The 27,391-nt window shown below is 38.6% G+C and overlaps 1 protein-coding gene across 2 annotated transcripts; it reads left to right on the top strand.

The window, feature by feature from the left end:
- The first annotated feature begins 456 nt into the window (after positions 1-456).
- On the top strand, positions 457-19,908 carry LOC139737648 (E3 ubiquitin-protein ligase synoviolin B-like). 2 transcript variants are annotated; one of them, XM_071648324.1, is made up of 14 exons: positions 457-625; positions 3,588-3,680; positions 4,411-4,563; positions 5,137-5,185; positions 6,319-6,422; positions 7,511-7,637; positions 9,300-9,399; positions 9,899-9,964; positions 10,509-10,846; positions 12,907-13,062; positions 14,858-14,968; positions 16,030-16,213; positions 16,777-16,928; positions 18,184-19,908. In XM_071648324.1, exons 1-14 carry the CDS (start codon positions 470-472, stop codon positions 18,369-18,371), a joined length of 1,977 nt encoding a protein of 658 aa, XP_071504425.1. In that variant the 5' UTR covers positions 457-469; the 3' UTR covers positions 18,372-19,908. The 2 variants fall into 2 exon arrangements, with proteins under 2 accessions (XP_071504425.1, XP_071504424.1); XM_071648323.1 differs by having other exon boundaries at positions 14,855-14,968.
- Positions 19,909-27,391: the final 7,483 nt, after the last annotated feature.

Here is a 27,391-nt window from a genome sequence, read left to right as displayed (position 1 = left end):
GACCGATCCGGCTAATTGTAACGTTACTTGGGGAATTAATTACTTGTTATTTTCATCATGGCTTGGTGTCAAACTTACCTGTTTCCAAATCCTTTTGTCAAGTGATTTGTGCAGTTTACAGCCACAACATACGGCATTTTAATGCCTCGCTCAGGGTCTCGGAACGTCAGAAAAACACGGTACAACATGCAGTCACTGTACGTGGATAGCGTCTGCTGGGATTTGCACGCAAAAAAGTTCCGCTAAGCAAAATGGCGGACGTCACGTGACAATGAGTCGAGCGACGGCGACAAAACGGGGTGGCGAGTGATTCTTCTATGTGTAAGAGTTCTGTGATCCTAGCTAGCAGGACATTATTTGGACTTTTGTCGTAGATGGCGTAATTTAAATAAAAACATTGGAAAGCTACGTGTTATTCAAGTTGTTAGACTTGTTACACGTATTATTAGGGTGGACTGACATTTTCCCCATGGTGGATTTTACAGTTAATTTCAAGATGAAGGGACTCATTCTGACTGCAACCAGTTTTGCATTGACTGCAACTGTTCTAGGCCATGCCTATGTTCAGAAAAAACAGTTTTACCCGTCTGTTGTGTATATTACAAAGTCAAACCCAAGCTTGGCAGTAAGTAACCCTCTTCTCCTTTTGATGTGTATTTTATGTGTAGAGTCCTATACCAGGCGCGAGAGAACAGTCCCAAACGCAGTAATCGATGTTGTGTCCAAGGTAAATGTGCGTGTGCAGTGCAGGGCTGGACTTGTTAAGTTGGTCATGGTTGAAAGGTGTAAATTTACCGACAATTTACTATCTAAGTTAATCGTATGATTTTTTTTTTGAAAGACACCATGCATCAATGCAAATTCTATCCAACAAACCTTTTCACTCATTGATACATCATCAATCATACATTTATACATGTAGGCCTACATACACTGACATATGTAACGTTAGTATGGTTGGGTGTTCATACCGGCCACCTAACGTTTTTCTATCAATAGAAACGTGAAAAATCTCACAATTTGCCTGAAATTTTACTCACGTGTGGAGAAAATACTCCGGATTCACAAGCGTGCACTGAAAATGCGATCTGAGGTACGCGCTCTAGATGGCGGCTTCGAACGCGTGGGGTCTCATTTTTTCAGCACTCAGTTGCCCTGCTCATTTCAACCGACCACCCTGACAATATGTATAAAGGGCACTTAAATGCGTTTTTTTCGACAGGCCGCTGTTTTTTTCTAGCCGTCATTTTTTCCCCAATAATATTTGAATATATTTTGAATCCTTCGATATTACTTTTGAAGGACTGTTTGATGAATTTGAATTGATTTTCATTAGGAAACTTTTCATCGTAATTGAAATAAATTAGATGAGTCGGTTTGTTTTTTCACATTCATTTCTCGTTTCTGCTTCAACTCGTACAGTCGTAGCGGGCGACAAAATAATTATGTCAATGTGTATGTGTAACGTGTGTGCACGATCGTACAAGCGGCGGTGACAATTTTGCGGTCAAAATCGTCAAATTTATTACGGAAGGATACTCTACATCTAACAACGAGTCAGCAAAGGTAGGCCACTGCCGGCCTAGTTATATGTAGTTACATGATAAATCTTATTCGATTTTGCTAAATTTCGTTAATTTAGAGGGAATACTTATTTGTTTTCGCCTCATTTTACTCGGTAGCGTAGCCCAGTGAAGAATCGAACACCGTTGCGCGTAGTCCCATGCGTACATTTTCTTTCTGTACGCGCAATGCCATTATAATGCGCGGTCAGTCGTTATGCACCCGGTCGGTGGGTTGCACACCTACCATACTACATAGAGTAACTGCGTCAGTAAGCAGCCGTGCAGCCGTTCGCGGCAGGTACAACATGCACGGTAATATACCGCTAAACACAGCATTGCACTGTTACATGCACACTACACATATACTAACACACTAGCAATCAACAAAAACCAACCGATAAAAAGGGCACAATCTCTGACAAAAGTGAAATGTTCTCACCTAAATGACAACATATCGCATCCAAAATAAAATTTTCGATACTTCTTAACATAACAATTAAGAAATAATGGTCCAAGAAACTTGATTTTTTTTCTTTTTCCCGATGCTCATGGATTTTGAAAACATATCCTTACATAAAATAGAACTTTCGCGAGCCGATGTGGGCCGCCATTTTTGTTCGGAAAGTGGATGTTACCATCGAAAAAATTCAGAAAAACACGAGAAAGACATCAACAACACCGCCAGAATTGCAATCTTGTTTGCGGCCAATGCATGTGCGCCCGCTATTTTCACGTGCTTTCGCAATGGGAATTGGCACTTACGCAATGTTCGCGAGACATGTGAAGGCGTTCAACTAAAGATCGCGGAGCACGCGCGTATTGCATGGGGATTGTACATCGTGCCGCAAGCAGAAATACTACGTCGCATATCGCCTTATCGGCGAAAATTGTGCCGGGTTTTGCCCTGGTAAATCATGAGAACTGCGTTGGTCAATGGTAAATTTCTTTTATGAAAACAATTGCGTTAATGAATAATCTTGTCTATGATATATGAAATGGTTGAAAATAATTTGCCTGATTTGTTTACAAGTTGGAAAAACCCTTAACAATGCTTAAACTGCCGCAAACGGGATATTTTACTCTACTAGTTAAGTAGCCTGACCAGACCGCTGTGCGAAGCACAGCAGTCTGACATGTACTAGTGTTTAAACGTTGTAAACGACCGTCGCTTTTGACGGCAAGACCACAAAAAATGTCTTTTATTTTGTTTGATTTTAACAGTAAGATGATTTTTACCACCCACCTATATCGTATTTTGCTGATGTTTGAGTTGAATTTGGTGTTTTGTTGGTATCCAAACCTTATATTTAAATTTTTTGTAGTAGATTGTGCGATGATTCACAAAATCAACAAACTACCACGAACGCTCAACCCGAGGTACCTTGGTAGCATTTATGTACGCCCGTGCGTTACGTGTGTAACGTAAAGCTTGTCGTCTTCTACGTACATGTATTTCCGCGCGTGCTGCTCTCATGATTTGACCTTTACATGGGTCACTTCTGCTCCGACTAGCTCATCACTTCTGCTCCGACTCGCTACGTTGTAGTATAGGAGAGTGATTGCCATTCAATAACATGCAGAAGATGAGGAGTGAAGCAATACGGACGCTTACAGACCTGATTTTGATGACGGATTTCGGTGGGTTTTTGACGTCATTAAAAAAAAATACGCATACCGATTATTGAATGATTATCATAGATTACGGGGATCCGAACTAAATAGATTGTATTATGTAAATGAATTTTGTGCCAGTGCAATGTTGCTGTTGTAGCCAATTGTGCTGGGGAGACAGAAAATCGAAAAGAAAGACCAGAAATGTTTCTTGTGATATAGAGTTCTGGACAGTCTGCAGTCTGGGCCCAGCCTGGATCTAGTCTACCTACAACCAGCCCGAACAGGTATAACTGTGTACAAGGAGTGCCCCGGGTTAGGTCTAGTCTAGTTGATTATATAGTAAATTGATAAGAGGTAAAAATACACGTGACTGGAGAGTTTCATGCCTTTTTTTATCATTTTAAACAGGTATTGTATCTTCAGGCATTTGTAATTGTCATCCTCATGGGCAAGTTATTCAAGAAGGTTTTCTTCGGCCAGCTTCGAGCTGCTGAAATGGAGGTTTGTATATGTTTTAACATTTTAATGTGACTCATACCTGGTACACCTGTAGTATTCTGTGAAAAAAGTTTGTTTTTTATTTTGTTTTTAACTATGTGTGTGTCACTGTAGATTATTTGTATGGTTTGCAAATAAACTTCCAATGTGATCACATATTATGGAAACAAATAGTTCATGATGCATTTTAATATTAAGTGTCACATATCTTGTCCCTATTTCAACATTTTAATTGCAGCTGGATAGGGTGATATGTGTTATTTCAACTGGAAAGAATACAGATATGAATGATTAAGGACATTTTACAGATAAGGCATTCTCCTGTTTTGGAGGTGTGATATATCTTGCATGACTGTCAAGTATTTTAAAAAAAGACACACAACAAAACAGCTAAAGCCTTACAAAGATTTCACTAATTGCATACTGTACCAGCATCAGACAATATTTGTGTGATAGCATTTTTAACCAAACAGGAAAATTATGATCATTGGTACTGAATGAGAATTTATGTCTTCTTTGCCAGAGACGTGAGTCCCCTAATAATATATATTATACTGTATTTTTTTGTCAACATTCAGTAGACACATGAGAAAAGACTTAGAGAAGTGCTTCATGAATACTGTCAGATAGCATTGTATGAGACTCCAGAAATGTGCCAAAGGAGAATGGAGACAAAAAGCTTCTTTTTAAACCACACGTGTGACTATGTTTGTATTATATATATGTTTCACAGCACCTGATTGAGAGATCATGGTACGCTGTGACAGAGACTTGCCTGGCCTTCACAGTCTTCAGAGATGACTTCAGTCCCAGATTTGTGGCCATGTTTACGCTGCTCCTCTTCCTCAAATGCTTTCACTGGTTGGCTGAAGACCGTGTCGATTATGTAAGTAAATTTCAAATAATGCATCAGCATTGCAGTTACAAATTGGGAAATTTGTATTGTGTGTGTGTATGTGTGTTTGTGTTTGTGTGCATGCGTATGTTTGTGTGTGTATGCAATTTAACTGTCCATGGGGTTGTATGCTCATGAATTTGCGCCTGTAAGTCAAGTAGTGTATACAGTTTCAGTGTGATTGTGTGTAACTCCCTAATAGGAAAAACAAACACAACACATAATTGTCACCTAGTCAGTATAACAGAAAAAAACAGCTGTAATTGAATTGCGTGTTTGTTTTTTTGTAAACAATGTTCATGAAGAGAAAAAAAAAGTTTTGAGATGTTATACTCTACAAATCAAATTGTAGTGGAAGCTCTTTATTTACATAAAAATGTGTACTATTATGCTATTGCAGAAGAGTTAAACTCTACAGCTTTAAGCTGACTGAGTGTTCAAATGTCGGGTATAAATAATTCACCTCTTCAGCCAAATTTCATGACAGGTCATATCAGGGTCAGCCCTGAATGACATTAGGAGTAGAATTCTTGTTAAGCTTTCCTCTCCTTTCCTTTCCTACAGATGGAGAGAAGTCCCGTTATATCATGGCTCTTCCATCTCAGAGTCCTAAGTAAGTTCATTGTATCTCTTGCCAAGTTTTCAAGCAACTTAAAGACTCCATGAAAGGAATGTGATTTTCTTTTGACTGATATTAGGAGTTTGCCAGTATTTATGGTTCATTATTTGCTCGTCGTGGGGTGTTTTTATTTCTTGCAATTATTATGGTATTCTTTGGTTCATTATTTTTATGCCTCCGCCACGAAGTGGTGCCGGAGGCATTATGTTTTCGGGTTGTCCGTCCGTCCGTACGTCCGTCCGCTTTCATTTACATGATGTATCTTTGTGGAACTTGGTACATACACATGTACTGACTGGCAGAGATTATTTAGGGAATTTAGGGGTTATGGTCAATAGTCAGGGGTCAAAGGTCAAGGTTAACTCCTCAAAATGTTACTATTTCCCTCACATACTAGTATATGGTGCAATGCTTGCATTATTAGTTTCAAAACTTAATACATGCATTACCTAATGGAGATTCTCTGGGAAATTTCCAGCCAGAAGGTTAAGGGTCAAAGGCCAGACAGGTTTCAATGCGCCCCCCCAAAAAAAAAACAAAACAAAACAAAACAAAACAAAAAAATAAAAAACCAAATGTATTTTGTACCGTTATTACACCCTTTCTTCATACCTTGGAAATCACTCAAAGCATAAACTTATAAAAAGGTCTGTCAGAATTCAAGTAAAAATTCTCAATTCCCCAAATATGTATACCTGCACTCTTAGAAAATTAAAGCAAACCCAGTTCAAGACATTTCTGACAAACCTGTCATTTCAATATTTTGCCACTTATGTGAAACTGTCATGGATCACACATTGTGAAGACATTGTACTATACGCCTATTGGGAGAATCATGCATTATGGCAGAGGCATCAGTCGCCATAGCGACATTTCTAGTTTATATTTGGTCTTTCTTGGTTTTGCTGTTACCCTGTACTGGACTTCAATCGCTAACTGAATTTATATATTACATGTTCTATTTGCATGCTGCATGCTCATGTGCAGTGTTGTATGATATAGGCCCACTTTATTCTTGTTGTTGATATGGAACATATGCAGAGGTAACTACTGCTCTGTACTTATTCTATCTTGATTTCTAAATATTTTGTTTATGATGTTTTTCTTTTGATTGATTTCCCTTGCAGTGCTTCTTGCAGTTCTGGGCTTCCTTGATTTCATGTTCATCAATTATGCCTACCACAGCACACTCACAAAAGGAGCCTCAGTGCAGCTTGTCTTTGGATTTGAGGTAAAAAATGGTCTCTTGAAAGTTCATTTAGTACTTTCCATCCTATTCCTACTTCATTCTTGAGAAATTCAAAGTTTGCAACTGATTGACAAATTGCCCTTCATTGACGTAAATAAGCACTGAATTGATCAGTGTTTAAGTAGTAGCCATGATTAAAAATCATGAGCGTACATACTGGAGCAGGATTCGAACCTATGACCTCCTGATCACCGGACAGGTGTCATCTCCACTAGACCACCGAGCTTTCGCCCGACAGCAAGTGTTGGTTCTAATCCTAATAGCATGTAGCGGGTACTGCGAAATTATTCAAATTCATGAAATTCTTCCGTCGAGGTGTTTTTCATTGCAACTAATTGACAAATTGCCCTACATTGACGTACACATTGTAAATAAGCACTGAATTGATCAGTGTTTTAGTAGAAGCCATGATTAAAGATCATGGCCGTACATACTCGAGCAGGATTCGAATCTAGGACCTCCTGATCACCGGACAGGCGTTATCTCCACTAGACCACTGAGCTTTCGCCCAAAAGCAAGTGTTGGTTCTAATCCTAATAGCATGCAGTGGGTACTGCGAAATTATTCAAATTCATGAAATTCTTCCGTCGAAGTGTTTTCATTGCCACTGATTGATTATTTACGTCAATGTAGGGCAATTTGTCAATCAGTTGCAATGAAAACACCTCGATGGAAGAATTTCATGAATTTGAATAAATTCAAAGTTTATTATTAACTTAGTTTTCACAAAGCTATGCAGTTGAATGCCAAGAAAAAAATTTAATGCAATTGTTGTAAGGAGTATTGAAGAGTATTAAATATCTGTAGAGCTATTGCTTTAGGGAGATATTTGGTAGAAATACACTTTCGTTAGTATTATGCCACTTCAATGTTATGATGCAAATGCCATTCTTCATATAGGCCTAATGAGCATGAATTTTCCTGTTATACAAACTAAACTGCTGTGACCAAAATAAGATTTTTGTCCCATTCAGTGAAATGTAGTTGATTAGGTTTAACTGTGTCTGAATTACTGCATGCTGATATGGAAGGTGTGCCCATCGTAAAAGCTACATTTGTTTTGCTTTCAGTATGCCATCTTGCTGACAGTGATAGTCAATGTGTTCTTCAAGTACATCCTTCACACGATTGATCTACAGAGCGAGAATCCATGGGAGAGCAAGGCTGTGTACATGCTTTACACAGACCTCATTTTGGGTGAGAAAAGGCTGGTTCCTTACCTGAATTTTATATTTATTTGTGTTTACATGTGTGTCTTTGTGTCCACTATGACATCTGTCTGTATTGTATTGGTTACATGTGTGGGCTTGATATTTTGCAGTACGTAACTTAAAGTCATGTTCTCACATCTAGGTTGTGTGCCCAGCTGTCTGTAAATGTATCAAATCTGGTGAGTCAGGTGCCATTATATCTTGTTTGCTATGATGGTTATACAATGATTTGAGGTCTAAGTAGTAAGTAATAGGTTATCATCGTAAAAATGGTAATGGTATGTATCTCTTAACCCTAACCATGGACCAAGGTCCATGCCCTAACTAGGCCGGGCTATTTAGGTAGATCATAGAGCCCAGGGGGGGGGGCCTCCAGATCTCGGCCGTCGACCGCGCGATCGCGACGAAAATTGGCACACACATTGCCTATGATGTAATCTTAAGTACTACAAAATTAAATTGTAAAAAAATTATCATTTATGCTAAATTATGCTAATTTATGCATAATGATGCATGAAATCAGACAATTTGGTATAAATCAGTAAATAAAGTTCAAAATGGGCCCATATTTTGTTTAGATATTCTTTTTAGTGTCCTGAGCAAATATAAGAGAAAAAAATTGTGCCATCAGAAAAAATTTCTTATGTATTTTATTGTTTTTTTATTTCTTATGTATTTCCTTGTTTTTTCGACTTTATGTTTTTCATTGTTTTTTCGACGAAACTTGTCCGCGACATTGTTCCGAACAAGAAAATATGTTATTAATTGATTTTAATCAATAAAACCCCAAAATAAACATGCTTTTATGAAATTTGCCTGTAAGCACAGTTTGCATTGAAATTGTACATGAATTCACGTTTTTGAGCAATTTTTGGTCTGACATGCACGTACATATTTATGCACAACTTCGGAACCGCGCGCCTGGGCATTGCAAATTTGGTGTCAAAAGATGCGGGAGACTCGAAAGAAAAAAGTCATGAAACGTCGCGGCGATAGCTTTTCGCGTTAGCTATACATCGCGCGGAACGTCGAGGGGGGGCCTCGGAGGCCCCCCCCCCCCCGGCCTAGTTAGGGTTAAAATTGCGAAAATTGTAATTCAGATACGTGATAATAAGATCAAAGGTCCCAATGTCACATTTCAAGAACCAGTGAGTAGACAAAGTAAAATGATGAGTCATAAGCAGGCAAATCACATTTTGATTATGTGAGATGTGTCTATTTAAAGTCAAATGTAAAGTTCGAATTATAGAATAAACCATTTTTGTTGTTACTCAACATTACAAATTTCTGTGCAAAATTCAGTTGACTGCGTAGAACAATATTCTTCGACAGGTTATGATCATTCAGTAGATTTTGTGAAAGGTAAGGGGTGAAAAGTGTAGAATAACTCCAAAATGCCGCAATTTTTGCAAAATCTCAATCAAGAAAAACATTGGGCTGTACATCATCAAGTATGTATGAGGTAGTACTGTGCACCAATAGTTTTGGCGAATAGTTAATGTGATGATGACTGTTGCAAATATATGTATGGAATGATGTGGCTTAGATGCAGCATTTCAGGTAAATCTTCAAACAATTGCATAAAGTCTTGTATCGAGTGAAAAGACCTTAAATTTGGCATAACCTATTTGTCTGGCTTTACATGCAGGCTTCATCAAGGTGTTCCTGTACACAGCATTCGTGGCCATCATGATTAAGATCCACACCTTCCCACTCTTTGCCATCAGACCCATGTACCTTGCCATGAGGTGAGTTGAAGAGCTACACCACTATTGCACAACTATCGCTTTTCAGTGAGGTCAGAAATTTTGTTGATAGCCGATAAGATGTTCTGAAATGTTCAAAAGTTTGCTACCACAGCAACACCTAGACAATGAACATGATGGGATTTGAATAGCATTGTTTGGTTGCTAGTCAGATCTGAAAGAGGTATGTCTAGCAATTTATTCATACAGTCCAATAAACAAAATGGTTTAATTTGCTACCATTTTTTTCCTGTTTCTTTGATGACTGCTATGTATTTTATTACTTTTTTTCGCCGTAAAATTCTTTTCAGCACTTTGAAAAGCAAATGATCAAATTCTTTTTGATTGTTGCATGGACATTGTGCAAATCATTTTTCCGGCAAATTGTTAACAATATAATTAATCAAATGTATTCTTTTTATTTGTATTACCTTTTGTTGAATGGAGATGTAGCCAATTAAATTGAATTTAATGATTATTTCACTTGTTTTCCTTCCTGCAGATCTTTCAAGAAGGCCGTCCATGATGTTATTATGTCCAGGAGAGCCATCAGAAACATGAACACACTGTAAGTAGAAGCACGTGTTGTGTATTTTATGCCGATATACATGTTTTTACCTTTGAAAGCCTCTAATGAGAATCAATTGATTGACTGAGATGATCTTTTGATTGCCATTGTTGTTAAGTTATCTTGATTGCTGTTGCTGGTGGTGAAATGTGTTTGTAGTTATCTGTGTGGAGGAAGATTAGTCAGGGAGCTGTCACAAACAACTATTTTGTCATGTTATCTCTCGCTATATATTTTTCGGATGAGAACATAACCAATCTATTTTTCATACTATTAGATTTGCAGATAAGATTAATTTCGATTTTATTTGTAGCAAAAACCTATAATGAGGCAACAGGATGAGTATCATTGACATCTATGCCTGTGGTAGGCGGGCCAAGACTCCGTTATTAGCAAAATGTCAGTTTAGAAACAGAGAGGAAATTTGTGGGTCTTCATGATTGACCATCAGTGTCTTCGCACTGAATTCTGCCGATACTCAGCTGCCCTGTCCTGTGTGCCATGCTTTACACTCGTAACCCTGTTCCTCTCCTGCTTTCTGCAGCTACCCTGATGCCACAGCAGAAGACTTGGCAAGCACTGACAATATTTGCATCATCTGCCGGGAGGAGATGGTAGTTGCCGAGGCAGGGGCCGCTGGAGGGGGTGCCTGCAAGAAGCTCCCCTGTGGTCACATCTTCCACAGCAGCTGTCTCCGCTCCTGGTTCCAGCGCCAGCAGACTTGCCCAACCTGCCGCATGGATGTCCTACGGCTATCTGTGGCTGCGGCTAGTCAGCGGCTAAGGCAACAGCAGGGTCAGGGGCAGGCAGGCCAAGCAGCCCCCGGTGGGCTCCAACAGGGACAGCAGGGTTTGGCCCCAGGCCAACAAATGCAAGGACAAGGTAAGGCAATGTGTCCTGAAATTGAAGCCATTCCTACATAGTGACAAACAATTTTCCATGTTTTTTTTTTGTCTGTTCTTTTGGTTGTAAATGGATCATTTGCAAACCGAGAAGCCATTGGTGTGTATGTGTTCTCTTTTTTTTTTTCTTCTTGACGTTCATTGAATTACATGATGAAACACATTGTAACGAATAGCAAAAAATTCCAAAGGAACCTGAATGAGGAGCTAAATGATGAAAAAGTTTGATCTGGCATTTGACATGCATCTGTCTGATGTTATATGGGCCCTGTTTTATCAAAAGATAAATTCAACGTTAAGTCAAAATAATCTATGATTAACCTCTCAAATCAACTCTAAGTCCACTTAATCTATGATTAACTTCCAAATCCACTTGAAGTCCGTCTTATCAAGACACCCAGAGTTGACATCAACTCCAACTTCCTAAAAAATCAACACATAAGTTTTCTCAACCGCTCCAAATCTATGATTAACTTAACAGGTGATAAATATCAACTTTAAGTAGAAACAGTCTAGGTAGACTCAATTGTAAGGCAATTTACAGAAGAAAGATGACTGTCACACTTTCCTAGTCTAGCTGGGGTCTTGTCACAAATGTTTGTCTGTTAAATGCCAACCTTTCTCTAACATTTTGTTGCGTTTCTTTCATGTAATTATGGTCTTTTCCTTGCATGAAATTCACGATCAGCACGCATTGCTTACACGACTGCTGCATGCAAACACCCTCGACAGCAGTCGCAATCCCAGCCTGTGCGCCCGGCGCCTCGGCACGCCGTCCGCCTGCCAATCAAGCTATCGCCAGCAAGCAAGTAACCGAGAACTGTAACTGGAACCGCGTCTGTGTGTAATGCATATCTTGCCAAAGAACCCATATGCGAGGAAACCAGTGATTTCTGACGTGCGTAGGCCTACGTAGAGCTAGTTCGGCAATAGATACTAATTAAGAGTTTAGTAGGCATATACAGAAAATAAAGAGTTTAATTCTATATAGCACCGAGTACGACAGTAACTTGAGATCCAACTGGTTATAGATAACGTTCAGCGAGTCGTTTGTACTTACCGTAACACGTAGTGGCGTACTGCTGATTAGAGCGTCTAAGTCATTCTAGAATTTTGACATGTTGATGATGTAGACTTGCGATCTATTCTTTACAAAGCCGATCTGCGCCGTAGAGGTAAAAACAAGCTACTGTAATCACCACACTCTCACAAGTTTCCATAATCCTACACGTAAACACGCAGGACTTCAGCCTATTGAATTAAGACTTGAAGTAATCCTACGTATGTGCGGAATCTTTACGGTACACGCGTACGCAGATTTTCGTTGAGCTCGGGATGTGCTAGATCTATCAACCTACTTTTTTCAATACAACGCAAAACGGCGTATTTTGCGGTTTTGTTGCTAACTTAATACTTCTAATTCAGCGGCTGTATAGCGCTAATAATACTGCATTGCACTAGCAGACTACGAATCCGTGGCCATGGCAAACAATCATGTTTTTGTTGTTTGTTTTGCTTAATGTATTGTTTTGTTTTTAAGCAGACAGTACTGGAAACCAGCCTCGTCCCGTGTTTTTAGTTTGGACTAAATCAATAATTAAGTTATGGTGATGAGCTATACCGGGTAACTATAATCGACTATTAAGTCTCTTCGTAAAACGGAAACTTGCAGTTAATTTAAAGTTATAGCAGACTTCAAGTTGGATGAAGTTAGCGTTGATTTCACAATCAACGCTAACTTTATCTTGATAAAACAGGGCCCACGTGTGGAAGTTGGGCGAGCCCCTACAATATTGATAGCTCCTTAAAAAGTGATTGTTGTATCACGCTCAGACTTTTAACTAATATTTCCCCCATGCTTTGCAAACTCTGCATCTCGTCCGAAAATGAGTTGTGAGTGTAAAGACTGCAGGGTATATGCTGTCGAGGAAAATAAGAGAAAAGCATGCTTCCTGAAAGCATCATAAGCTGACCGTGCTAATACTTCATCCAGTTTGCCATGCTGACATTTCAACTTTTATCATCTACTTCTCCATTCAGGAATGCCCCCCTTTCCTCCAGGTTTCCCATTCTGGATGCCTCCCTTCCAGGCCGGGGCACCCTTCCCTCAACCACCCGTGCCTCCCACACCCTCTGCTACTCAGGAGGGATCAGCTGCTCCCTCCTCTACGACAGACGGGGCTGGAACAACTGCAGGTGGGCAATTAGTCTCAAAGATATATCAAAGCCAGGTCATTGAAGGGGAATTTGCCCCTAACATAAATTATGTGGGTGCAGTAAATGCAAAAATACCAGTAGATCACTATCTGCTAAGTTTGAGGAAAATCTGGTGATCTGTTCAGAAGTACTGACATTTTAAAGTTTAGGTTAAAACCTTGTCCTGTCATTGCTGAAAAAAAAAGGAGTCAAAAGGGGCCTGAGCTTTCAATCCTAGCAGAATCTTCGTCAGAGGCAAAAAAAAAAAAAGCTGCAAAAAGATGTGATGTCATTGTGGGAGAAGAGCATTTGGAAAATGTAAAGAGAATTCCACATGTTTTCATTTTTCTAGCATAATGAATGACTTTCCTCCATCAGAAGGCAAAGAGAGTGATATTGCCCTTAACATATATCTGTAAAAATTCAAGGGACTGTGTACTTCTTTTTAAAAATGTATATATAGACCTCTCATTGTATTCTCTTTGTATTAATGTATCATTGCATCAATCATGTAATTGTGTGAATCATGTTACTACAAATGTATTGTTATTTTTTTTTTTAGTGGAAAATTGAGCAAAGAAAATGAGATTCCATCGGGATTCGAACCCGAGACTTCCGGATGCTAGCCAGGTGCTCTACTGATTGAGCTATGGAAGCCCTAGTTCAATGTTTGTCCCAGAAACCCTAAATTCTCGATGCTTGAATGGTCAGAAGCTATAACAGTGTGTTTGTGTGTGACACACATGTACACACTTGAACCTGGCATAAACCCGAAGGATAATTCAACTTGGGGATAAATGCGAGGGATCACCGAAGTGATGCAGCTTTTTGAGTATGTACCAAACGCAAACAGGAAAACTGACCAGAATGAATATTATTTATTAGTGGAAAATTGAGCAAAGAAAATGGGATTTTATTTTGTGTATGTACAGGGCACCATTGTAAAGCAATATAAGCAAACTGAGTGTGCCTACCCTGTATTATTTATAAAGAAAACATGAATAAATGAATAAAATTTGAACTCTATCATCACAGACTGGTGTAGCCTGTTTCTCCAGCGATGACGGCACATGGATTAAACCAAATAACTTTTGAAAACATTTTCTGACTTTCCTCAAACTTCACAAGTGTGTGTTTCTAATATTTTTTGCATTCACCGAATCCACATGTATATTTTTGGTAAGGTTCCCCTTTAAATGAGGGTTATTTACTTGGATGACAAATTGTTTGAGAAGGAAAGATCAAAAAATGGCTAAATTTGAAGTTCATGAATATGAAATGAAACGTATATATGAATACACTGCAAACGCTAGAAGGAAAGCATATGTCATAGAAAAGTGAAAGCATACTTATAAACATGGATTGCATTTTGTTTTTCCTTATATAAAAATATGATTTTTATCCTCCTTTATGTATGTTGCTGTATGTAGAGAAGATGTCAAATGATCTAATGAATGTAAAACAAGAAATGCAGTTTTGAACACTAATTTATATATTAGTATGATTGCACTGAAAAAGGAAGAGTTTAGTGATAGATTGTCAGAATGAACAGAGTGGATGTGTCCTTGGTGGAAAAAAATTCATTTTCTTGTTCATGTTCTTGCATCGGCCCCACATTATATGCAGGAAAAAATAGATTTATTAATTGTCAAAATTCATGCATTGACTTTGACATGGATTAAAATGCACTGAAGATGTGATGCATTCAAATTCAGATTTCGTCCATCTTAGTTGTGCTAAGTTTACCAACCATCTTTGTAAGTAGTTTCTTCTCACTGTGTGCTCTGTACAGCAGGTAGTACGACGGCCACACCCACAACTCCAGGAACCTCCCTTCCGAACTTTCCCCCACCTCCTGTCTCCAGCGCATTCCCCTTTTTGGGCTTCCCCCCTATGCTGCCATTTGGTGAGTGAACTCCGCGAAGAGGTTTGCTGAAATCATTTGGTGTCATCCATTTTCTTGCTGGGTTTTTTGTTTTGTTTTGTTTTGTTTTTTGTTTTGCTTTTCTGTGAGCAAGTCTTAAAGGGGATGGCTAGTAACTGATCAGTTACTAGCCATCCCCTTTAATCTTTGATAAAAGGCAGCAGCAGACTTTTTGCAGGGAATCTGGAGGCTTCTTTAGTCTCAGATGTTACAGGAAGTGAAAAGGTAAAATCTCCATTCTGCAGAACCCGGTACACTATTAAATACCATTTGAAAGTACAGCAAAGAAATACAGAATGGCAGTAAGCAGTCTAGTGTTATGATTGTGAGCATGAAATTTTTATAACGTTTATTATTTTGTGCTTCTTGGTTGATGAAGTTGTAGTTACACATGTTGGTGTCTGGTGCAATGTTGTTACAATTTTTTTAAGTTGTGTAATTAATCAATAGCAAGAAACTTGCACCACTGAGAGTGCCATCGCTTCCATTGTAGATTTCGTTTAACCAAGTTTATTGTGAACCAATTAGTTGCAAAAGTATTGAAAGATATAAATTAGAAGTGGAATCTTTTTGATATTGCAGCTGGTAAAACAGCAGGCTATTCAATTGTAATACATGCAGTTTATCTAAAAAATATGTCGGACATGATGTGAAGATTGGAAATAATTCCATGAAAATATGAAGTTGTCTGCATTAGATATGCCTTGAATATGTGTTGAAAAATCAGAGTGCAAATTTGTATAATATTCACAAAGAACGTATGTAGCTTATATTGAAGACTGATGCAAGCATTAATCATTAATTCTGAGGCATGATGATTGATCACGAGGAAAGTCTTTTGCTTCTTTTCTTTTCATTCTATAATTGGATAATGACTTAATATAAACAGGAAAACAGTTCTGATTTTACTCAAAAACGAGTATGAAAAGCTTGATAATCAGTCTTTTCATCTGGTGTGGATATTTGCATCGTTCACAATGATTTTAGATGTATTATAACCTAGTATAGTCCCATATACTGTCTTTGGTGTACCCCCTGTACAGGCATGCCACCTCCAATGCCCCCTCCCAACCTAAGCGGCTTGTCAGACATTGAACTGCAGGCCATGGAAGGTATGGAGCGACAACATGTCCAGGCTAGAGTGGAGTGTCTCAAGAACATCCAGACGCTTCTCGACGCTGCTGTCATCCAAATGCAACAGTACACCACCCTCATCAATCGCATGGGGTCAGTCAATCACTTCCACATAAATATTCTTGTCTCTGTGTACCTTTGAACTGGAGAAACCATTTTAACCCAGTAAAGGGGATGGCTAGTAACTGATCAGTGGGGATTAATATTTCCAGGTTAGCATGCCTGTACAGTGACGGGGCAATCGTTAACATTAAACTGCACATTACTTGAATATGAGACCATTCTGAAGCAAATAATTTTCACACAACAGTAGATATATAATGTACTCTTAAATGAATCCCACAAGGATTGGAACAATTATCCCCCAGCATTCCCACTGATCAGTTACTAGCCATCCCCTTTAAGGACGAGCCGATTTTGCTTTAACACGCATTTCCCATAGACTCATCACAATTAGGAGCTTTGCCAGCAGGACCTGTCTAAATCATCATGTTTAGGATATAACACAGGCATAGAAATAGTGAAATGAATTGTATTCGTATACTATATTAATATAATTGCAATAAGAATATTAGTAAAAGAATTATTATTTTTGTGTTACTGTGGCTTAGGGTTATTATTCCTAAGGGTGATGTTGTGTTCTTATCTCTCTAAAGGATTCCGATGACCCCAGGGTCAACGGCTGCAACGAACACAACGTCTGCAACGACAACCGTCCCCACCCCAACTGTGCAGACAAGGGATTCATCCTCCACTGCTCCAGAGACGCTGTTATCAACTACAGCCAGAACCGATGGGGCAGATAATGGTAAATACTGATATCTGTAGCAAGGGGACCCAAATGTTGGTCTCAACTGGTTATGTGACAGTGTTTTTTTTTTTTTTTTTGTATGTGAGACAGGCTTTGAATTGTGTGACATATTCCATCAGACTAATCCTTTAGAAATAAGGATAGAAGGTATTTTAGAAGTCACTTTGTTGAGGAAGTGTCAAATTTCTTATTTTCAAGTCAAGTCCGCTTGTTTTGTGACTTAATCAGTATAAAATGGTGACAAGTTGCAAACATAAATGACCAAATCACTTGATCACCATGATTGGAGACAGTAGCAAACTGTCACAGATATCCTTTAACCCTAATCAGGCGGGGCTTTTTTGGCCATACTACAACCGGAGAGGGGCGGATTCCGCCCCCCCCCCCCCCCCCCCCCGAGATCTTGGCCATCTCGCGACAAAATTTGGCATGCGTGACACCCACATCATAATCTACAAGATTGTGTCATAAGATTTTTTGAAACAATCAACTTTTAATTTTAATTAATTAATTATGCAAATTAAGCTCGAGATCATATTTTAGCCTAATTAAAAGCATTGAGAGTCTACTTTTTGGTCTGTAAATCTGTTTTAGCATCTTCAACAATTGTACATCACAAAAACTTCCAAAACTCATTTAAGTTCTTATGTATTTTTGTTGTTTTCAGAATTTCTTATGTATTTCTTGGTTTTTCAACTTTGGTTTTTCTTTGTTTTTTTAATTGGAAATTGTTACTGACCACTTTTCTGCCATAATTAGCTTAAAATTAATCAATGAAAGCGATTAATTGTAAAAATAATCAGGTTTTTATGACTTTCATGACAGAGCACTGTTTTCCATAGGAAATGTACATAAAATCACAAAATTGTGCCCGTTTTGGAGCGACATGCCGTTACAAAAATGGCCGTGGCTTCGAAAAAGTATGTGCGGATGTTGCAAATTTGGTCTCAAAAGTTGCGCAAGACTTGAACAAAGAAAGTCAAGAAGCCTCGCAACGTGGCCTTCTCGCATTACAGAATTATAGCGCGAAACGTCGAGGGGGGGGGGCGGATTCTGCCCCCCAGCCCTGTTAGGGTTAAAACAGGGTCATGTTCTGAGCACACAACATGTATGAATGTGACCTTTGACACAGGAACATTAGCAACATGATTCCACCGCTCATGTTGGTAATTGTGTATATGAGATGACAGCTAGATTTACATCAGCTCAGATGACATCTCAAGAAGGAATCTCATATTCTCTTCTCACACAGAATTATCTGACCTGGAGGGAGCTGTTGGGTTCACTCCTCCGGCTGAGGACTCAGAAGGTCTCCTAGCCTCAGCTGTTGCTGCTGCTGCTGCCGTGGAGGAAGAAATTGTCCCAGATGAGGCCGACCAGAACGAGATTCGCAGGAGGCGGTTACGGAAGCTCAGTGAAACCCCCGTCTCCTCCTCCTGATAGTCCCCCAGCCCTCCTCCCAGAATTCTTAGAAGGAGAAGATTCAACATCTCTGATTGTGGCCACACCTATCCCAACAAAAGATTGCGATGCCTCAAAGTCTATGAGGACTTGCCATGTTCGTTTGTCTCAACATAGAAACAAAGATATTATAATTGTTGCTGTTGGAGAGTCTAATTGAATCACAGAGGATTTGATTGGAAGGTACAAATATGATCATTTATTCTTCATCATAAATTATTCTTTTTGAAAGAGAATGATACAGAGAGATTATGTGTGCATGGGTATAACCTAGGCATTTGTAAGGGTAGCAGTTTCGAGGAACTTGTCTTTCTTTTATTGCTGATTGATAATAGCAGTGTGAGATGGAATCAGGAATGCCTACCATATGTTGATATAATACAATGAGAGTCGTCAGAAGATGTTGCCGTGGTGATGCATGCCAGTGTGCATGATTGTAAATGTCTTTGTGAGCTGAGGAAGACAAGTCTTCATCTGCCGCTGCTGATGTCCCACCCCATTTCTGAGATGTCACTATTATGAACTTGGTATGTGACCGTACCAGTATCCTCAGCATATCATTCCAGTATTAATGATAAGGGCTGATTTTCTAATGAGAGTACTGTAGGAGACAGGGGGAGGTTAAGGATAGATATCATTGCAAACATGTTCTCTTGTTAAGTTGCAAATTGTTCTTAACCCATTGCCTTTAGAAACCTGTTTGTTCCTGTGCAAGATCTATGGGGATTTCAGAATCTGGCAGGAAAGGAATTTCCTTTTACTCTCAGTATTTTGTGCTAAATTCATTCCTCAGCAGATATGAGCAATGCTACACAAATCTTAGAAGGTATTAAAAGCCGGCTAAGCTCTCCCATAGTCTGGTATTGTTTTACGTGCCTTGTGTGATGGGTTGTGCACCCCCATCATCGCTGGACAGACATCATCTCTAAGTTGCTCTGAATTGTCTGGCACTTGACATCAACTGACTCACATCAGTAGAAGCGATCTTGTCAAGCCCATTTTTTTTTACACACCTGTCAGAGATGGTTTCAGATGTGGTTCAAACTGCTTTGGGCTCAGCATAAGCACAAAGAACATTGAGAAAGAGGGTTGGTTTCTGGTCACCGTGCTTTATGACACAGTACTGATGCTCCTCCTGTATATCATGCTAATTTACAGTGCACTCTACATTTTATGTGTAATGGCAATTTATTGGTGCTTGCCATTGATGTATGGGGCTCCCAGTAGAAAAAAATATGGTAGATTCATAGACATGTGTGCAGTATACATGGACTAATGGCCTGTTTTTCCAAAGGGTTCACAAAACAGTTTAAACTGGCTCAATTTATAGGCTTTAGGATAAATGGGGTATGGAGAGAATCCCTATGTTCACTTTGTATACCTTGGTAGTGTAAAATAGCACCTTCTTTCAGGCACATCAATGTACCTATAGTATATTAGTGACCATTTATTACATGTTATACAACGTCCAAGTAGATCCTTGTAATTTGATTGGAGGATTGTTGGTGACGTGATATCCAAGAAGTACTCCATTCAACGCACCATGCAATTTTGGTTCTATTTTTGCGTGCAACTTGGTTTGATTTTTTCGTTCTATTCCACGGTTCGAGAAATTGTACGGTACTGCGTGTACTGTGTGTTGCATATTGAGGATCGTATGCAGCTAGCGCAGTGTACGTAGTGCTAGTGTACGTGTATGAGCGCTAGTGTAGCTTTGACCTGTATCTACACAGATTGCACAAGCCAGAAAGAGAATCGCAGTGGATCCACATGTAAGTATGGCTATATTTTTCATACATATATAGACTTCTAGGCCTACTTAGACCAAAAAGATCTACTTGGACGTTGTATAAATCAAATAGTGTATGGTCTTTACTCGTGCAATGGAACGAGATTTCGCACTCGGTGAAAGATGAGGCGCACTATTCAACTCGCCTCTATCTTTCACCTCGTGCGAAATCTCGTACCATTGCACTCGTGACCATTCACTATTTGTATTTATTGTACAGGTGTAAAGTTGTCTAGTGTATGACACTGACTTGTCTCTGAAAACAAGAATTTGGTGATATGCCTTCAAGAGGAAGGAAGGGAGACAGTTTATCACTTAATGAGTATTCAGGAGAAATACACATATGTTAACGCTAATCAGGCTGGGCTTTTTTGGCTATGCTTTATCTGGGGGGGGCGGATTCCGCCCCCCCTTCAGATCTCGCCTATTGAACATGCGATCGCACCAAAAATCGGCACACGCGACGCTCGCGACGTATTCTATCAAAAAGTATGGTTGCTTTCTTCGAAAAATTGTTCTTATATTTTATATTAATTAATTATGGTAATTTATGCATAAAATCAGTTTTGGGCTCTGAATCACTTATTAATGCTCCAATTAAGCTAATTTCTTTTTTAAAATGTTTCTTGTATCATTCTCCTGAGACATAGGATAAAAAAAAATCTGTATCGAAATTAATTTCTTATGTATTTTATTGATTTTTGAATTTCTTATGTATTTCTTTGTTTTTCGACCTTTTGTTTTTGTTTGTTTTTTGGCCAAAATTTGTCACAGACATTTTTCGAAGCATCATTATGCTAAAATAAATTAATTTCGGCCATTCTAAGTCAAGATATTAATTTTTATGTGAATTAATCGAAAAAACACAATTTGCATTGGATTTGCACACTAAATCACGTTTTGGAGCACGTTTTGGTATGCCCGGGCACAACGATTTTGGTCTCAAAAGTTGCGCGATACTTGAAAGAAAAAAGTCATGAAACATCGCGGCGGGAGCTTATCGCGTTGCAAAGATATTGCGCGAAACGTCGAGGGGGGGCGGATTCCGCCCCCCCAGCCTGATTAGGGTTAAGGATCTTGGGCTGTATTTGGTCTTTTTTTTCACTCCTGGAACCATATTTAGTGGGAATTATGGCATGATCCTAAATGAGTAATGTGAGTACCAGGATGAGAATGTAGCCTGTAAGTAGAAAGCGCAAATGTCTTTTTCTTTTGCCAAAAAGGATTTAATGTTTTGTTATCAAATAATTGTGCACCTTCCATAAGACAGAGAGAGAGAGTACATGCAGTTTGCATCAACATGCAACAAAAAGAGATACAATATCCAAAGGTACTATACTAATAAAATGTGCTTTCACCAATCACACACATAATCAGGCACGAATAAAATTATGCCTGGCTTTAGATGATACCATGGTAAGTGTTTCTTTGCTTATTTAAGGTACTGTCACCATTGGGAGCAGTGATTTAAAAATGTTCGAATTACCACATTTGATGCATATGTATAGGTCAGTTGTATCACACAACTTCCTACCATTTAAAACTTTGGCTGTGATGCTTAAAGTATAAGAAGATTTTTTTTTTTTCCTCAATCAACCTAGACTGTAGACGGTTTATTCTAGAAACAATTTCATTGTACCTATTGTTCACATTTTGTATATTTACTGATACTTAACATTGATTATACTGATAAACAGTTTTACATTGGTTGCTTCTATCCCTAACTCACATTTTAGAACTATTTTGAAGCACGAAAGCTGGGTTTTTGTTTCATCTGCAAATCGTAAACAATGCCTTAAAGGTGTATATGGTTGCATTCATGGGTATTTGTTTAACTCTTCTATTACAGAGTACTTTGTCATGGTGTGACTAGTGGTGTAGCAGCTATCAATATGACCTTGACAAGGGCTCTTTTCTTCTTTTTGTGTTCTTTTCTTTGTTATCTACAGTCATGATAAGGAAGCACATAGATTACAAGGTAGTTAGTGAAGATGGAGGTGCTTGCAAATCACAAGAGGTTCCATTGGTATAGCAAACCTATGAATAGGCCCTAATAGTGAAATGTTGTTATACATTTGTCACTTCTTCTGAATTCAAAATCATTTGAGCAAGTGATGTCTGCTATTTGAGTGGTACTGTCATGCTATCCTGCAGAGCGTTGCAAACAACAACAACAACAAAAATATCAGTGGTTTCGACTGAGATGTGCCTTGAAAAACATGAAATATTTTTAGACTAGGTTGCATGCATGGCATGACATTATTCTAAAACAAGGTAGGCTTTTGTAAACAGGAAGTAGGTAGTGAGCGTATGCTATAATTTATAGGACCCTCAAATAACCACTGTTGTGCTGTTAATACAGAAATTATGCCAGCCATGAATTTAAGTGTATGCCCCGTGCTCATTATCAGATGGTCGATTGACAGTTGTGGCCAATTTGAATTTGATCACACGTTCTATGATGTAATGTACACACGTCTTCAAGGCACATGGTCCCGGTGGTTTAGTCGAATGCGTATGCGGGCGCATGGCGCAAGTTTCCTATAGAGACCAACGCTATCAACTCCTCTTTAGCACTTATGCTGTGACCCATTTCCCCCGAGTCCGAAGAATTCTGATCCACTGTAGTCAGTAGTCCGATCACAGTTCAGCTCATGATTCGTCTGAGGGGGACGACAGCTTTAGCAAACTTCTTTTGTGATGTCATACTAAGAAGCACATATGCGTGCACCCTGGCATCACTACAGACTGTGTGATGCGCAGAGAAGACAAAGAAGGCAACATTACCTAGCAACACCTACGTGCTTTACTCTTGTGACAGCTCAACTTCGGCAATCTTCGTATCGTATCAATGCTAACGGTGATCAGCAGTATCATCAACAGCGCCCCCCGCACCCACTGGGGACTATGTGCCTTTAAGGCATGTGTCTATTCATGTATGTTTTTGTCTGTGTTTTACATCAATATTCATGTTTGTGTATGCTTGAAGAGTAAGGCTGGCTTCACAGAATTTGACTTGCTTTTTTTTTATTTGCCTTTGTTGTGTCTGCCAAGAAACTGTTGTATTTTTTCAGGTCAGCCATATTGATTTATAGTAATTAATCTGTTAATGAGGAAATCTGTAAATGAGTTATACATTGAGACAATAACTACATGTGCAATCTATATAATATATATACACCTTAGCTATTGAAGGGTGAATGTGTCTTATGAAATATCTAATTGTTGATTTACTGTCTGATGGATTAGGCAACTAAAATAAGTTAGACAGAACACACATTACAGAGTGCTTTTCTTTCATTGCAACTGATAGACAAATTGTCCTTCATGCACATAAACACTGATTTCATGTCCATGAAGGGCAGTTTGTCAATCAATTGCAACAAAAACAACTCGACGCAAGAATTTACTTTAGTTTGAGCTTTTCTTTCTTTCTTACGATTCAAAAAGTCATGTTATATTTTTGAAGAGGCACACAAACATACACACACACACACACAATGAACACCTCATTAAACTATTGAGGAGGTGCATTGTAACATTATTTATAAATTTTCTTCTTTTTTTAAGTTCAATACTTATGGTGGCTTTATATGTCTTCTAATATGTACAAGGATGTAAGGACTTAGAAGGATTTGAGTAAATGCTTGTCATAGCAATGTGGTTATGTTATGGGTCAAACTTACAGAAATCTTTAAGAAGTTGAGCAGATATTTATGAAATCAAGAAAGCTTTGTTTTGTGGAAATCTTTGTGTCTTGTACCAGTCATTTAAAAGTGGTGGAGAAATAAATGTCATTGTCCATTTTTCAGATTTTGTCCCTTTGTGTTTCAGATATTGCCGCATTGTGAATGATGTAATTGATATGTTGAGGATCATTAATTTTTATTTTTCCTGTGATGTACGGGTACATTAAGCTGGCTGCTGTGTAATACACACACTCTTTGTGATTATTTTAATCACTTATAGAGCCATAGTGTTTTCTTAAATTTAGGGTACAGTTCTAAATAAGTTCAACTGGCAGCACAGAAAAACAAGTACTCAAGTATGGTATATCTGTATGTGAAGTGATGAAATCATTTGGATTGAGTTTGAAATGCTATCGTTTTCTTTCAGTTTCTATGATAGATAAAAAGGCCTAATTCTGGTTGAATTGTGAAGGGAATCATTAATTAACCATCATACAGAGGCATATTTTCTTTGTTGGTAAAATGAGATGCTTGGACATATTGTCAAGAATTTTGACTAGGAATGGTGAGATTTTTTTTCAGCTCATTCTCAGTTGAAAGATAGTACATCATTTGTATATTTTTTAAATAAATGACTGTGTTTATAACGTTAGTAGATTTATGTGCAGAATAATATCTCATTTTCTTTTTGTATTCTACACAAAATTTTCAGAGCATGATGTTAACGCTGAGGGCATCCCACCTTCCAAGCTTGGTAAATGGCTTTTTACACAGCGCTGGAATATTCTAAAGTGATAGAACGATGTTCAGATCCATGGTCTATTGATATTAAAGACAATGAAGAAATTAATGTCAAAAATTGGTTCAGCATGCATTTTTTTGTTGGTCGTAATAGTTCAACTAAATGTATATAATGTGTTTTCAGTCAAACAGTATTGCCTTAAAGGGGCATTCCAGACGATTCCAGACGATTTTCACAATTTCACATCATGTAATACATAAATTGACAACTCCATGTATAGATTTGTAGAATTTGGGGTTCTTGAGCAGAGAAACAATACTAAAAACATTAAACAAATTACATTGAACAAGGATGATGACATCGGAGGCTCACATATTTCAGAAATGTAACAGTGTAATTCCATTACAATACCGCTTGCTCGTGAGTTCACCTGTGTATAATCTATGTATGCCCTCTTCTTTTGTTATGCTTCCTTAGCCCCAACTCATGCATTCTAATGGTGACTCTGCCATGTCTTTATCCTTGTTCATTTTAATTTGTTCAAAATTTTGAAAATATTTTTATTCTTCATCCCAATTATCATTAATTCTGAAACTCTGTCCTCAGTATAACTAAATTTATAGTTGTTCAAATGTAAAAATCTGAAAATCACCTGGAGGTCTCCTTTAATTCACTGATAATATTCCTGAGTATGTAATGGTAGGTGAACAGAACATGCTTGTGTTCGCTCAGCCCGTCGGAATTTACTTAGGTCTCGCGAGTAAGGCAGTGACAAAAAAATTCCCCTGTATTCAAAGTTTAGACTCTGAGACAGAAGCCAGCAATCAGCTGTTAGGCATCTTCCACAAAAGCTAAGGCTCTGAATAGACAACGGGAGAAATGACAGGGGAGGTGTCCGTGACCGATTTGGAACGGAAATACCTTAACCTCAGAGGAGAGATGTCAGAAACGTTCGACTATAATGGGTAATGCGGGAGAAAATGCTTTAGTGCGGTGTGTCGGCTCATGTGCGTATAGGGTTTCCATCTTTTTGATGCAGCGGGGCAAGTATAAAAACATTTGCCCAGTGATTCACCATCACTATGGTCCAACGATAATATGAAGGATTAAATGAGTCTTCATAGCGCAGTTTAATAGAATCGGAAAGCTTGAAACGAATAGGCCTGACATGAAAAAGAAAAGAATGCACTTGAATGTAGACTATACACGATCATTCCTTCCAGTCGTTGCCATCGCTGTTCGAAAGCTGATTCCTCTGAATCCACACGCAGGATTAGCTACCCTCGCCTAACCCGAAGGTTCTGACTCATCATGTCGCGAACGCGAAAATGTCAAAGGACTGTAATTAAAGGGTCAGATTTACAACTTCCTCACCCGTCAACAACTCGTAATGAACTAAATCGTCAACGCACCAAAAACAGAGAAAGAGAAATTATGAAACTATTCGGGGAAGCCGGGAGTGGGGGTTAGTACTATGTGCACTGGCATGAGGACAGGTAGATATTTTTATATGGATTTACGTCACAGGTTGCGTTATAATCTTCGTCCATCCAAACTTGTGTATTTATTATCAGACTATCGATAGATAGGTTCTTGAATCAACTTGTGCAAAATGCACAGGGGAGCGAATCACATGTTGTCATTATATAATTTGCCAATTATTATTGTTCTCATCATTACTCCATTGGCCTGCTGTTGAGGGATAAGCAGTTTTCAGCGACTTTTTTTTCCTGCATTACGTAATTTGTTAAGATTGATAAATTTACAATCGACAAAGGGAAAGCAAACGTGATTTGATAAAGGGTTTAGTCGCAGAAGAGACAAGCGCATTTTCTAGGTCCATTTTGTAAGAAAAACAAACAAACAAACAAACCACGCAAATACAAAACAAAGACACATAGCCAAAATAATGGATCCCACAGCTTTTCTGCATGCGAGCTCTTCCTGCAACTTGTCTCCATTATATTTCCTGTCTTGGCAAGCTATAAGTTGAATCACATCAGTCCTTTGTAAGGCGTAAGTTTTATTCAGCACCTGTCGTTACCGCTATTCTTTTTCGATTTCTTTCGATGTCTCGCACATCTCTATCCACCTCTCTGACTGAACGGACCGCTCGCGTAATCTACGTACAGTCCACCTTCAGCATAAGTCTTCAAACTCTCTTATAGAGCTCTTTCTTATATTTCCGAAGTAGTCATTCTTATCATTATCATAATACTTATTATTGTAACTGCAATGATTGTGTTGATGATAATTGTCTTGACTATCGTTGTCATTTAATTATCATTGTTATCAACATCATCATTTCTATCATTGGTCCTCCTCATCACTATTATGGCTACTGTTATGATTATTATTAGTATTATGTTCAGTGAGGGATGCGCGTATTCTAGTCATGTCCTGACAAAACCCTACGTCACAGAACTCAACGCAAAGTGGCAGTTACGTGGAAGAGCTTAGTGCTTGCGTGTGCGATGCGGACGGAAGGGCGTTAAATTGATTCGCTAAGCGTCGACGTCCTTTCTGGCTCTGTTTTGCAGCACGCAATCGAACGAACGCTCCGCCTTTGGACTTGGAGACAAAAACATGCCCAGTAGATCGATAGCTTTTGTACAATGTGATGCAGGAGAGACAGTGAAAGCGGAGAATCGCCATTAGTATTTGACTGTATCAATTATTTACGTTTGTCGTGGAAATTTACTTGTATATTTTGACAAATGTACATGCGATTTACACTCTTCTGAATAATATAGCAACACGCTACACAGGAATACTTTGA

This window comes from Diadema antillarum, unplaced genomic scaffold, assembly GCF_040938485.1.
Source record: "Diadema antillarum isolate AM-2024a unplaced genomic scaffold, OU_Dant_1.0 seq00000697_RagTag, whole genome shotgun sequence".
NCBI classification, from domain to species: domain Eukaryota; kingdom Metazoa; phylum Echinodermata; class Echinoidea; order Diadematoida; family Diadematidae; genus Diadema; species Diadema antillarum.
Note: the sequence above shows the minus strand (reverse complement) of the source record. Positions and strands in the feature narration are given on the sequence as shown.